At 39.7% G+C, this 15,217-nt stretch overlaps 2 protein-coding genes across 6 annotated transcripts in view; one reads left to right on the top strand and one right to left on the bottom strand.

The window, feature by feature from the left end:
* Positions 1-6,069, top strand: part of Frmd5 (FERM domain containing 5) — a 327,706-nt gene extending 321,637 nt beyond the window's left edge. For 2 of the 4 annotated variants that reach the window (XM_076848523.1, XM_076848524.1), the window contains 2 exons: positions 4,769-5,112; positions 5,292-5,339. In XM_076848523.1, coding sequence (XP_076704638.1) covers positions 4,769-5,112; positions 5,292-5,339 — 392 coding nt within the window. Of the gene's footprint in view, positions 1-4,768; positions 5,347-6,000 lie in introns of those variants that run through there. The other 2 variants (XM_076848521.1, XM_076848520.1) reach the window with 2 other exon arrangements.
* Positions 6,070-9,265: 3,196 nt separating this feature from the next.
* Positions 9,266-15,217, bottom strand: part of Wdr76 (WD repeat domain 76) — a 46,885-nt gene continuing 40,933 nt past the window's right edge. The window contains exons 13-14 of one of the 2 annotated variants that reach the window (XM_076848519.1): positions 11,139-11,411; positions 9,266-9,917 (exon numbers count right to left, since the gene is read on the bottom strand). In XM_076848519.1, coding sequence (XP_076704634.1) covers positions 11,159-11,411 — 253 coding nt within the window. In that variant the 3' untranslated portion in view covers positions 9,266-9,917; positions 11,139-11,158. Of the gene's footprint in view, positions 11,412-15,217 lie in introns of both variants that reach the window. The other variant, XM_076848517.1, reaches the window with a different exon arrangement.

Raw genomic sequence — 15,217 nt, 5'->3', positions numbered from 1 at the left:
ATAAGACCCCAGAGGATGGCAAACAGCAAGACTGCTTCAAACCTCTCTGTCCTGGAATTATGGAGTAGAAGTTGGGAGAGGGAAGGCCCTATGCCCTTTCTGTGGGAATGTTGCTTGTTACTGAAATGAAAAACTTCTCAGGTTAGGGAAAGTGTTGCTCTGCTAGTCCCCTGGGAGGATCTCTGGTTCGTATTTAGTTTTTTAGGATGTGTCATAAGATCACCTAAGTATGAATCACCTGCCTGTGGTATGTAACTCCATCCCAGAAGCTGAGAAACCTGGCTAGATGACCACCATCAAGTTAATTATTTGTATATTAATTACAATTATCTTAGTTGTGCTATTTATAAAACAGGAACATTTTCCTTGCCTGTCCCTTGGGTGGCAAAGGAATTGATATATGCAAAGTACTTTTAAGAGTACTGTAAAGCACTTCCTAAGTAAGGCAGGCAGCAAGCACAGTGCCAAGCCCTAAGCAGGAATCAACATGGAGGTTTGAACAGAAGCTCAGCGATGCACTTTCTGGGGCAAGTGGCTTCTTAGACTGTCACCCACACTGTGGAATGGAGCAGGGTGTGGGAGAGTGCCTTGTGAACTGCCAAACATGTTGTAGAGTTATGGAGATGTGACCATCATCAACATAGCCTCCTATGTCTCCCCACCCCCTCAATCTTAGGCTGAGCTAGAAAATGGAGCATAGCTCTTGCTGTCCCTCTTAGAAGTATATATCTCAGGGAAGTGAATTTCTTCCCCTTTGAAACAGATCCTATTTTCTCCTATTGCAGCCATAGGTTCCTTCTCCAATTTCTTCACCCTTGCTTGCAAAATGCCAGGGGAGGTGCAGTTGGGAGGACTTGCTAAGGAGGACAAACTCCAAAGGGCTAGGGTACTTCCTCAAAATTGCTCCTCATAGAACTTCTCAGTTGGCAGATTATGGCTCAGCAGCCTCCCACATGGTACTCACCAAACCAACCTGCTCCTCACATTCCATACCCAAGGGTGCCAGCAGACAAGCACAGCCTATATTCCTAGTCATGCACCTCATAGGAGTCATTGGCTCAGGTTGGGTAGGTAGGAACAGCTATGTAGGAATGACCCTCACCAGCCTAAGGGGGAGACAAGGTAGAAGAAGGTGGACATTTTATCTGGATGTGGAAAAAAAAAAAATGACTTTAGCAGTTAAATGACTATCAGTGCAGGACTACCAAGCCTGTGGAAATAAAAAATATTTCCACCCAGCCAGGGCAGAGAGAAGCCTTGAGGGATGTAATGAGAGCCTCGGAAGAAGGGCACAATCAACCAAAACCCCAGGGAACTTACTCTTGGACATGTAAAACTGGTGCATGAGCCATCTGACAGTTTCAGAGTCCAGAGAGCACATAAATTAGTACCTCAGAAATCATTTGACTTTTCCAGAGGAGGAGTTTTACTTGCTATCTCCAAAAGCCATGGAAGAAAATTATAAAAACATTATAAGGTTTACTTTAAACTAATTCTATGTTAATCTCAATAAAGAGGGGCCCTTTAAAAAGAAAAAACAGTCCTTTTATCAACACAGGACTGACACTGAGATGAGGCTCAAGTATGCTGATTCCCTTCATCCATTATGCCCTTTGGGGCACCACTCAGCAGGAAGCAAACAGAAGATGGGACACATTCCTTTACCAGCCCCAGAGTCACCTCCCCACACTTCAGAGCCATCAAGCCCAAAGCTAGTGCATGACTTCATTGCACTCAAGTAGCCTGGATAAACCTAATGTCTTTTTGTCTGTACATCCTAGATTTCCTGGCAAAATCTTGATTCCCCTACCCTCTGGGATTGGTCCTTACCCTCTGCTGTCCCTCGTCCTCTGAGAGGTTGGCCCTTAAGTGGGCCTCAGGCAAAGAACTACAGGCTGGGAAGCATTACTTTTTATGGCTCTAAGTGCTGCTGAGTACTAAATCCAGTGCCCTGATAACGTTGGCCTCTCCAAACTGCTCCTTCCTTGCAGTTCAGCCTGATGAAGCTCAGGGAACAGACCTTCTCTCTTCACACAGGACACACACTGCTAAGGGGCTGCTATGGCATGGGATCAGTGAAAATTCTTTGTCCCTAGTTGGCTTTCCGTCCTTTTCCTCTCTGTATCTCCCCTGCCTGGCTGGTTTCCCTGAAGAGATAACTGGTTTCCACTAAAGAAGTATCCACCTTCCTGGGCCACCATGGGGAAGAGTCTGATTAAGATTCACACCAGAGTCAGCGTTCAGCTCCGGTTGACTAATCACTGCCTTCGGCCCTTAAGCGTGCGCATCCTGAGGATGGGGCCCCGGCTCCAGGGTAGGGTCCTGACAACTGTGATCCCCAGCTCATTGGGAGCCACTTCTGGGCAGGGGAATCAGCTGAAGCAACTCCAAGGTAAAAGACGCACTCCTGTTTTGCTGTGCCACCCTTAGCCTAGATCCTTCCCACAGCACCCACCCCATCCACCCCAGACTAATAAGTTTGATGAAGGGCTGGATGGGTGGTGGTTTCTATAATAGTGAAAACTGAAATTCTTGTTCAGGACTAACCTGACATGGAATAACAACCTTAGAGGTGAGATCTGTGGGGGGAGAAGATTATTTCCTGAGCACTCATAGTGGCCAGGAAGTCTACTGGAAATGTATGCCTTTTATCTATATTTACTGAGAGCACCAATAACTCAATATAATATGGCTTCTGGTGACTCTCTGACTTGTTCTCTGATGTCACAATGTCTGCCTCTGTCCTTCCCCAACCAGCTTAGAGCTTAATTGTAGGCCAAGCTAAGTTTGCATTGAAGTGTTTACTGGCAGCAATGCTGGTCATGCTTTGGAAGATCTGGCAGTTGAAGTTGTCCTTGTTAGAGGGGAGGCCTTTGAGAGGGTATTGGTGCTCTGTGCTGAGGTTGCAGAGAAAGGAGACAAAGGAGTGCTTGGGGAAAAAGCCAAGCCAGCAACATACTACCAGGGCTTTGATGTTTCTTTTTATCAGTGACCCATGACACACTCCAAGATACATATTTCTGTTGTAGCATGTGCCAGTGGGGGCATCAGAGAAGAATATTGGGTATATAATAAAGGTCAAAGGAGCATCAAGAGCTCTGGAAGAAGGGACAGGGCTCTTTATTTCATGTCCTTTTCTAACAGTTTCTTGTACAGTTAAGACGTAAATCTCGGGGCTGGGGTTGTATGTAGCTCAGTGGTAGAACGCTTGCCTAGCATGTGTGAGGCCCTGGGTTCGATCCTTAGCACCATATAAAGATAAATAAAAGTATTGTGTCCAACTGCAACTAAAAAATATTTTTTAAAAAGAATCGAATAATTAAAAAAAAAAAGACCTAAATCTCTAAGGCAGGTGTTAATTCCCCTGGAATCCAAATACATGATCAGTAACACCATGAAATAGAGGCTTAGATTCCACCCTCGGTTTGCCATTAGCAACCAACCACATGACTTCAGGAAAATTTTGTAACATTTCACTCTAATTCATGGAGTTTTTGAAAGACAAACCAAAGTGCTTTAAAAGTTTAAAACATATAAATTTAAGATTTTAGCATAAGGATCAATGACATACTGCTGGAACATAAGGAGATTCTGAAAGCAGAAGTTGAGAGCCATGGCAAATGGTGAGGGAAAGGGAAGAAAAATGGATAGTGGTTGTCCTGCCGTCCTCACCTTCCACCCCTACTCAGAACCAATTCCAGGGCTCGTTCCTCTGGAGAATCCTTAACTGCACCTGTGCTGAGAAGGGATCCACCAAGCTAGTCAGGTGGGCTGCCTGTTATGAGGGAGTCCAGGAAGCGGAGCCACTCTGTGCAAAGGTTATTGACACCTTTTTAAGAGAGATCTTTGGGCTTCTAGAGCTAATCCTAAACCAGACAACTGCCTAATCAGCCCTGGGTGTGTTGGGAACCTGATTCAGTCTGTCAACCTGGTTCATGCATCAGGGTCTATTCAGAGCAACAGAAGGGGATTCACTTTTCTTGTCATAGGCCACAAAATCCAGGAGAGCTACTTTGGCACTACTGAGATGACCTGGAATGGAAGATGCAAGGTCACCATGCCTGAAACAAGAAGCCACTTTTTGGGAACACTTTGATGTGGTTCATATGTGGTGAATGTGAGCCTGAAGGCTCTGACCTGGGTGGCTACTATTCAGTTGAGGGTATAATCAGTTCCTGTTTTTTTCCTGCCAGAGAAACAGCCCTGGGGGAACCTTGGAAGGAGAGAAATTTTCCATCAGAGAAAAAAGAGATAATGAGTAGTTTTAGGGGTCAGAAGAGCAGTATTCCTAATAAATGCCTCATGAGCTCAAGACCTTGCATGCTGGGTTGTTAACAAGGATAAACAGTATTTAGCAATCAGTATTTAAGGAAGCCCAAGTAGGCAGAATACATTCTCCTCCTCCCTTCCCCATTCCTGCCTCTGAGGATTCTCCACCCAAAAGGCAGCCTTCAGATTTCTGAATCCTGGCCTCAGCGCTGTATCAGGGGCAGTCTAAATGAAATTCAGATCCTCTAACTGGGGCTAACACCAGGCTCAAGAAATTCAAGGCAGGAAAAGCAGAATCTTAAACAAATGAGTCAAATCTATGAGCAAAAAGAAAAATCTTCCAAAATGGCCACTGTGTTTTTGCTGCTGCTTTTGTCCTCTTCTTGCTATGTCAAAACAACGTAGTAGCCACTGCTACTACTACTGGGTTGTGCATCCAATCCAAACAAGTATACACTGGGATTCAGAAAGCCTATTCATATTCTTGTTGCCTTTCCAGGCCTCGAGTCCCTACGGGACAGTGCCCATTCCACCCCAGTGCGTTCTTCTTCCCATGGAGACACCTTTCTGCCTCACGTGAGAAGCAGCCGGGCAGACAGCAACGAGCGAGTAGCTGTGATTGCAGATGAGGCCTACAGCCCTGCAGACAGCGTGCTGCCCACCCCTGTGGCCGAGCACAGTCTGGAGTTGATGCTGCTTTCCCGGCAGATCAATGGAGCCACCTGCAGCATTGAGGAGGAGAAGGAGTCTGAGGCCAGCACCCCAACTGCTGCAGAGGTGGAGGCCCTTGGAGGAGAGCTGAGGGCCCTGTGTCAGGGGCACGGCGGGCCAGAGGAGGAACAGGTGAATAAGTTTGTTTTAAGTGTCCTCCGTTTGCTCCTTGTGACCATGGGACTCCTCTTTGTTTTGCTCCTCCTCCTGATCATCCTTACTGAGTCTGACCTTGACATTGCCTTTTTCCGCGATATCCGCCAGACCCCAGAGTTTGAACAATTCCACTATCAATACTTTTGTCCCCTCAGGCGATGGTTTGCCTGCAAAATCCGCTCAGTGGTGAGCCTACTCACTGACACCTGAGAAGGCATGACTCCTCCCAATAACTAGCCAGGTGGACCAAGGAGCCCGGCTACCCATTCCCAGCAATGGGACCCATCGTGGAACCATCGGCACACATACCAAGTCCTCCTTTCATGACTCAAAGTCCACTGCAGCCTAGGAGGGTTATTTCCCAGAAGAAAGGGATAGGCTCACGCCCTGTCTAAACAAACTGGGAAAACTCATTTTCTTCAGAGGTTCTTTCAAGAAAGGCTCAGCAACTCTTTCTCATCTTTCAATTTTGCAGGATAATTTTTGGTTTTGAATTTTGATTTTTCATAGATGTGTATTATTTTGAAAGTATCAAATAAAAATAATTTATTTTACTATTACTGATTACTGCAGTAGTGTCACCTAGCAGATGGGATGCTAGTTGAAGACAAGAGAACTGTTGTTGTCCTCTTATTCTGCAGGTATTTTTCTACTGGTGCCACCAGGTTCTGGGAGACATCACTGCAGCCTCAGCGGGGCAGGCCAGGGGTCTGGACAATGGGGACTGTTTAGATTTTCTTGCCAGACAAAACTTTTTAAAAAGTAAACATCCATGTAGAATGATTAAATGGAAAGTTGCTTCTTATGATGGTCTGAGTTGGATTTTCTTTTCCTTTTTTTTTTTTTTTTTTCAAATCTGAGCAGAGTGGGCATCTGAAGGGACCACCGGTACAGCAGCAGCACAGCAGGGGTGGGGTAAGTCTGTCCCCTTAGACTAGAGCCTGATGGGCATCACGATGAGTTCTGTATAATGAACTAAGACATCTCTGATTTTTTTTTCCTGAAGAACCTCAAAACTTTTCTAGCTTTCCAGGGGCATTAAATGACTTCAGTGACGCCAGAGAGAGTACTGTCAGAAATGTTGGACAAAATGTAGTTATATACACAAGAACTAAGTTACCCAAGACTGCTGAGATGCAGAAAACAGTGATTATTTTGTACATAGTGTAACCCTCCCCAAAAAAGACTTTCGATTTATATTTTAACAGCAAAATGTTATTTTCTTAACTATTCATATTTTGTTTTTACTTTATGGATTAAGAAAATAGAACCTGATGAACTAAACGATGCAAGAAAGAAACTGATCCTGAGAATGCAAAACGTCAGAAAATAGAATTCCAAGATCAACAAACAGCCTTGGAAGGGACAAGGAAAAGAATCTTTTAAAATAAGATTTCTAAGAGATGCTTACAAAAGACAGAAGGTGAACTTGGCAGAGACCAACACTTAGATGTAGAAATGCTGCCCCCTAGGGTCATCCTCCACATCAGGAAATAAGTTCCAAAAAGGTACTTATCCTTGCTGAGGAAAGCCCTGAATGCTCACAGAAGCACAGGTCCACAGAGGGTGAGCATGAGTCACTAGGCCCGAGCTCTGCAACTCTTCAAACCATCACACACAAGATATTGTTCTCATCTCAGGGAGAGATTTCTAAGTCATCTGGGGCCTGAGGACTTATGTGAGCATAATCAGTGGTCATATTCCTGGGATTCACACAATATGCCAACACAGTATGATGTTGGACAGTCCCAAAAGCAGAACAGAGAGAGTCATTTATTGATTTGATCTCTCCTGTTTTGTGCCCTGAAATGATAGAACCAGTTCCATGTTCAGAATATAACAGCCATGAAAAAAATCAGGGCTCTAAGGGGTAAGGTTGGAGAGTGGATTTGTCTAATTTTAAAGAAAGATACTTTTTTCATCTAGACCACAGTTCAGGAAACTTCTTCTGAAAAGTAAAGACAGTGAACTTTTTTTTTTTTTTTTTTGTTCTGTCACAATTACTCAACTCTGCCATCATAGCACAAAAATATGGATTATGTGTGCATGAAGGAGCATATCTGTGTTCCAATACTACTATAAAAACAACACGGTATGCTTATTTTGGTCCATGGGCCATAATATGCCAACCCTGATCTAGACAATAAAACTGACCATTACGGAGCAGAAGAGGGTCAGCTCTTCTCCAATTCCTGGCATGTGTCAAAGACCTAGGCCTTTTCCCAGTGGAAACACTAGGATTGCTTGTTTACAGGGTGCTTGAACAACAAACCAGCAGAGATGTCTGGAGCCAAGATGAGCAAGATCAAGAACTGGAATGCTAAAACAAGGCAAATAATCGCAAACATACTTACCAAGTGAGGAGACAAAGTGAGGGAGATCCTAGTAAAGATTAGGGATCACTTAAACCAACTAGCCACTGCCACTTGTCATCTACATAGCAAAGGCTTTATTTAACACAGGACTAAAGTGAAAAGTAGACCCAGAGATGAAAAGGCTGTCAGGAGACAGGGAGCTGGTGTTAACCTGGATATCTACTGTCTTATGCAACATAGATTACCTTCTAGTGTAGTGCTCCTACCTCAGTCTGTAGAACACGATGTCTCTATGCAGTGAGTGAGAGCCTCAGACCTTTCACATCCACACTAGAGAGATACAGTATCCCATTGCCTGGTGTGTTAACTTGTGTCTAGAATTCTAACAGTGTAGTAGTCCATACCATTTCTAGCAGCTGAACAGAAACTCTTGAGATATTTTTTAAGGCTTTTCCCAGAAAATATGGATAGAAAAGTTTCCTTCAATTTGCTTTTCAAATTGTGCTTGAATAACAAACTTCCTTTGTTAGTAACTAGTCTTTTTTGATATCTCCCCACCATTATAAACTGTTCAAGTTTTTTATCTGGTTTTTCATGTTCTACTATGTCTCTCATTTTATCTCACTGTAGAAAAATCAATGATTTCCATAACATCATCTTTCGGAGGAAATAACTTTCTGAAGAATAGTGAACTGCATCTTTAAGCAGTAGAGGGTAAACTACCTGCAAATGTGAATTTCTTAGTTTCACTTAAAAATAGTTGTTAACCTTTCGTGTGCCAAAAACTTTTGAGTTACATTTTCCTTCAAAGCAATGTACTTTTTTCTACATATGCAGTATGTAGTTAGCATAAAATCATTGGTGCCATGAAAATTATTTTTAAACTTAAAATAAATATTTAAATACCATGAAAAAGTGGGCTTTTTGTTTTTTAACTTATATACCATCTCACAGTATCAAAAGTTACTAACACATAGATAAAAGGATACTACCAGTAGGATTTACATAGCTGACTGCTATTCACAATTGGGATCATACAAAATAACATATCCATCAATTCTCACTGTCCCCCCACCCCAGAATAAATGACTAGAAACTGAAAAACTTTAAATGTGGAATAATTTGAGGTGAATTGGACCTTGTTCTGGTAATGAAAACCATGAAGCTTAAGTAGTTTTCTCAAGATTACCTAGTATGACGGTTTGCTGGCTGAAGGAGTTAAATCTTTGTATCCACAGCCTGAAGCTTGCTGCTTTTCTGAAGAACTTCCTTCACCAAATCTTCTCTGTGAAAAGGAAATTCAAAGACCAGAATACTAAAATAGGACTGAAGCAATTCAGATTCTGTTCATTTCGAATCATCTGTGGTCACTCCTAATCTGACCAAATCTCTGTCTACTCAATATGAGAACAACTCCTTAACAGCAAAAAGGCAGGTCACCTCAGAGAAAACAGCTCCACAGGAACTCAGAGCTTATGAGTTTAGGAGAAATCCAAAAGGTCAAACTGACAGCAAAAGTTTATCCCAAAGAAAAGGAGCAATCATAATACACATATAATTACAGAAGCCACACAGCTGTAAATCAGAAATTACATTACAGATTACAGTTTAAGAATGTCCTAAGGGAGGCAGTTTTTCTTTATGTGCTGTCTAGATGTACACAATTACTCTGTTATAAAGCTTATGACCAAGAAACAAGTGCCTACTCATTCTCTGTCCTTCCTGCATTGCCTCAAGAAGGTATAACTCTACTAAGTGAAACTGGATATAAATAGCAGTTTATGATGCTGCAATGGCAAAAGAAACCACAAAAGTCAGGATTTTTCTTGTATTTATTGCAGAGACCCCTCCCCATTACTACCAAGTATTCAAAGCTTAAATGATGGTACTAATTTGATCAAGAGTAGTTTTCAGCATCTTAAAAAGAACAATTCCGACAGAACTAACCACTCTGGAAACTATGAAATTAATTGGTACAGAAAAAGGGAAAGGAAGCTTAAAGCCTTCCTTTACTGTTTTCCTAAACAGTTCAGACATAATTCAACCTCATTTAGCTTTACTTTCCATTTTGAAAATTAATGTTTCCATCACACTTACCAATGCTTGTATCATAACACCCAGAAAACACAACTCCCATTCTTTATAAACACCCATAACCTACTAATAAACTAAGTCTCAGAACACTTAAATTTAATTACAGAGAAAATTACTTAGAAAAAAATTGTTCAAGGAAAATACTTTATTTCTTTGCTATACAATTATGAGAAGATAATATTTCCTAATTCTTATAATTCAAACATATTGTCTAAACTTTTACTTACAAGTCTTTCAGTAGTACTTTGGCAATGAATAACAATGGAAAAAGCTGAATAGATGTTACACAGCAATATTAGTCACTGATTTAGTAACTCCTCTTCCCAACAGTAGGCCCATTAAAATTACCATTAACTTCTGAGAAAACAATTTCTTAAAAAAAAAAAAAAAAAATCAAAATAGTATATGTCCCCAAAATATGAAGAGAAATTAAAGTTATTCATTTAACAGACTATTAAATCTGAAGAGCTTAAAGACGGACAGACTAGGGCATCTGGGACATACTAAGGCAGTAGCTTTCACTTCTAATTAAAAAATTTTTACATCAGTATATACATAAACTTAAACCTACATATATATGCATATTAACTAAGTTTTATAAAACAATATTTATTCTTATTATGTTTTCTGTTCGTAATTCTTCCTTTTTTTTAAACACTACTTCTAACCTCCGACCATTAAACAGATTTCCTGTGAAGAGCTATAATTCCTAGTCTTACACTGGAATATAGGGATTATGGCAGATCCCTATATTTCTCAGATCCCTCTCCTAGACTATCCTTCTTGGCTGTGTCTCAGAACCCGTTCAGAGGAAGAGGAAAAGCAAGGCTCCACATACCCAGACTAAATTGTTCTTAGCAATTTTCTTGGCATTTCATGTAAATTTTTTTTGGGGGTGGGGTATCAGGAATTGAACTCAGGGGCATCTGAACACCGAACCACATCCCTAGCCCTATTTTCTATTTTATTTAGAATGCAGGGTCTCACTGAGTTGCTTAGCACCTTGCTTTTGTTGAGGCTGGCTTTGAACTTGTGATTCTCCTGTCTCAGCCTCCCAAACTGCTGGGATTATAGGTGTGCGCCCCAACGCCTGGCTCATATAAAATTTAACTGAGAGGCAGGTGCAAAAAAAAAAAAGGTTCTTGTTTTTAAAAACTAAGTTTCAAAATCATGGAGTTAGAAGATCTTTCAAGACTCCTTCCAGCATATAAGCCTAAAAATAAACATTCACTACAAGCTTAGAAAATAAACCACAAATCTATATATCATTGTAGACTAAAAACTATTATCATTATATAACAAAAAGTTAATACTGATAATTCAAGCTTTATAATTTATCTTGTTAGACTTTCTCAATATTCTACCTGATTAAAAGTGATAAAAGCATCTCAGCCTCTACTCAAATTCCCTCTCCATGCCTGAGAAACATCTTCTGAGGCTTCTCCCTTACTAAATTTAGTATATTCTGCTCATAGTTCTTATTAATAAAGCAATTTTATATTTTATAAATATAACACCAAGTAAACACACTAAGCTATGTGTATCATTAGGTTTCTTAGACAGTGATGAATTTGAACAAATAGGTATACCTACCTAGAAACTAAGTAGCTTTCTTAATTCATAAAAACATGTAACTTCCCACTGGAATTACCTCCAGCCAGAATATACTGAGTTGGGTGCATGACATTGATGGAACACACAGAGGCAAGACATTCTCCAAGAAAAGAATGCACCCTCTTTCCTGTCTCATGGAAGATTTCCACTCGTCGTGGATGGGCCATGCTGCCAACTAAGATACAATCTTCTTGTTTAGGGTCCCACACGGCTTGGAACCGGGTCAGCCATCGTCCAGTGATAGTGTTGTGCCTAGATGAGGGGAAAAACAACAGTACTTTGTAAAAAATTAGTGTTGAAATAACTCACAGTACAATTGGGCAGAGGGTAAAGATGGCATTGTAATAAATGCTAGTTTTCTCTTTTAATGACAAGTTTCTTCTCACCAATCTTATCTCATCCTCCTACAAGCCTGAAACTCAGAATACATGAGGTCTTCCTCAACTTTGAACTTCTGGTATTGAACAGAGTTATTTATGCTCAGAGGATAGTAACCAAGTGACCATCAAAAAGGTACCTTCCAGTTGAGGTTGTGGCTCAGTGGTAGAGTGCTCATCTAGCATGCACGAGGCACTGGGTTCAATCCTCAGCACCACATAAAAAATGTAAAATAAATAAATAAATATATTGTGTCCACCTAATACTAAAAAATAAATATTAAAAAAAATGGTACCTTCCTTGCTCACTGTTCCTAGATCAATGTACTTTTTTCTTATAAGCTTATCCAAAGAAAAGTCCTGAAAATAAGAAATCTATAATCTAGATTATCTTGCTTTAACAAGATCTGCCACTTTCCCTATTACATTCCCCTGACATTTGAACTTAGGACCATTTTATATACCATACAACTTTTTTTTTTTTTTTTTTTTTTTTTTTGCTATCACAGTTCATACAACTTTAAAATAAAAATATATATATTTAAAGCTGGGCAAAGTGGTGTACTCCTGTAATCCCAGTGGCTCAGGAGCCTGAGGCAGGAGGATCACAAATTCAAAGCCAGCCTTAGCAAAAGCAAGGCACTAAGCAACTCAGTGAGACCCTGTCTCTAAATAAATTACAAAATAGGGCTGAGGATGTGGTTCAGTGGCTGGGTGCCCTTGAGTTCAATCCCTGGTACCAAAAAAAAAAAAAAAAAAATAGATTTAGGGCTCAAAGAATAAATCACAAGAGAAATTACAAAACGCTGAAGACAAATGAAAATGACAACACAACATACAAAATTTATGCATGCAGTGAAAACAATACTAAGAGATAAATGCTTGTATTAAAAAACAAAAACAGAGCTGGGGATGTGGCTCAAGCGGTAGCGTGCTCGCCTGGCATGCATGCAGCCCAAGTTCGATCCTCAGCATCACATACAAAGATGTTGTGTCTGCCGAAAACTAAAATAAATAAATAAATAAATATTTTTTAAAAGATTCTCTCTCAAAAAAAAAAAAACAGGGCTGGGGATAGAGTTCAGTAGTAGAGTGCTTGCCTAGCATGTATGAGGCCCTAGGTTCAACCCACCAAAATAAAGGAAGAGAAATATCTCAAATCAATAACTTAAGCCTGTAATTCCAAGTCTCAGAAAAAGAACAAACTAAACCCAAAGTTAGCAGAAGAAAGAAAGGAAACAAAGTTGAGCACAGAAATAAATAAAAACAACAGGAAAAAAAATCAGGTAAACTAAGAGATGTTTTTTAAAAAGATCAACAAAATTGGCAAACCCTTAGCTAGATTAACCAAGAAAAACATTCAAATAAATAAAATCAAAGAGGGAACATTACAACTGATGTCACAAAAAAGGATTTTAAGAGAATACTATGAACAATTATAAGCAAACTGGATAATCCAGAAGACAAATTTCTAGAAATATAACCTAATAAGACTTACTCCTAAAGACATAAAAACTCTAAACAGTCCTATAATTTTATAACAAGGAGATTGAAGCAGTAATCAAAAACCTTCCAAAAGAAGTACAAAGCCTGATAATTTCACCAAAGAATTCTACTAAATACTGATAAGAATTGATATCAGTGCTCCTCAGATTTCTTCAAAGTATGGAAGGGAACACTGCCATACTCATTCTGAGGACAGCCTCACTCTGATACTAAAGCCAGACAAATACACAAGAAAAATATAGACCAATATCCTTGATCAATACTGATGTAAAAATCCTGAACAAAATAGCAAACCAAATTCAACAGAGCATTAAAATAATTACACATCATTACCAAGTGGGATTCAAGGATGGTTCCACCACAACAAAATCAATTTAACACACTATTGTACTAGAATAAATAAGAAATAAATAAAAGCATATGATTATCTCAATTGATGAAGAAAAACCATTTGACAAACTTCAATGCATCGTCAGGTAAAAACACTCGACAAACTAGGAATAGAAGGAAACTATATCAACAAAATGAAAGCCATACTTGAAAAGCTCAAAACCAATATGCTCAATAACAAAAGATTTTTAAGATTTCCTCTGAGATCAGGATTAAGACAGGGTTGTGCTCTCCTGTCACTTCTATTCAACACAGGACTAGAATTCTAAGCCACCATAATTAATAAGAAAAAGAAATGAAGAAATAAAATTACCTGTTTGCAGAGGACATGATCTTAAATGTAAAAAAAAATTAAAGATTCTATGCAAAAAAAAAAAGTGTTTAATTTTAATAAGCAACTTTACTAAACGAACACATAAAAATTAGTTGGTTAAGCCAGGCAAGGTGGCACATGCCTGTAGTTCCAGCTACTCAGGAGACTTGAGTCAGGAAGACTGCTTGAGCCCAAGAGTTAAAGGCCGACCTGGGCAATATAATGAAACCTCCTCTCTTTAAAAAAAAAAAAAAAAAAGGAGGGGGGCTACTGGGTGTAGAGATGCATCCCTGTAACCCCAGCAACTTGGGAGGTTGAGTGGCAAGAAGACTGCAACTTCAAGGCCACCTGGGGCAACTTAGTGAGGACCTCTTCAAAATAAGAATAAAAAGGGTTAGAGATGTGGATTAGTGGTTAATTTCCCCTGGGTTCAATCCCTGGTACCAGAAGGAAAAAAAGAAAAATTCTTATGGGAGCTCAAATAGTCAAAGCTATCTTGAAAAGAAGACAAAGTTGAAGACCTCACATTTGTTAATTGCAAAACATGATACAATATGATAATACAAGATAAAAAACAAATAGGGCTGGGGTTGTGGTTCAGTGGTAGAGCACTTGCCTAGCACAGGTGAGGCACCGAGTTCAATCCTCAGTACCACATACAAATAAATTAAATAAAGGTATTGTGTCCATCTACAACTAAGAATATTTTTTAAAAAAGGACAAACAGGATTACTTCAAACTAAAACTCTTCTTGCACAGCAAAGGAAATGGTCAACAGTGAAGAGGCAAAATATTTGCAAACTGTCTGACAAGGTATTAATACCCAAAACATACAAGCAACCACCCCCCCCCAAAAAAAGAGAAAGAGAAACAGCAAAAAGAATCTGATTTAAAAATGGGCAAATAATTTGAATAGACCCTTGTCAAAAGAAAATATATAAATGATCAACCAGTATATGAAAAAATGTTCTATATCACTAATTATCAGGTAAATGCAAATCAAAACCACAATGAGATATCATCTAACTCCAGTTAGAATAACTATAATCAAAAAGACAAGGGCTGGGACTGTAGCTCAGTGGTAAGAGCGTTTGCCTTGCATGTGTTAGGCTCTGGGTTTGATCCTCAGCATCACATAAAAATAAATATACTGGTATACCATATAACACTATTTAGCTATAAAAAGTACAAAATCCTGTCATTTGCAACAACATGGATAGAACTGGAGATCATAATGTTAAGTGGAATAAACCAGACACAGAAAGACAAATACCACATGACTTCACTCATCTGCAGGACCTAAAATGGCCAAGCTTATAAAACTGGCGACCAGAAGAGTAGCTACCAGAGGCTGGGAGGAGGAGATGGAGTTCTACCTAATAGATACAAAGTATAGCCAGACGGGAGAATAAGTGTTGGTGTCTTATTGTACAGAGAGTAATTACAGTTAACAATATTGTACCATATAATCC

This window comes from Callospermophilus lateralis, chromosome 3 (assembly GCF_048772815.1).
Source record: "Callospermophilus lateralis isolate mCalLat2 chromosome 3, mCalLat2.hap1, whole genome shotgun sequence".
NCBI classification, from domain to species: Eukaryota; Metazoa; Chordata; class Mammalia; order Rodentia; family Sciuridae; genus Callospermophilus; species Callospermophilus lateralis.
Note: the sequence above shows the minus strand (reverse complement) of the source record. Positions and strands in the feature narration are given on the sequence as shown.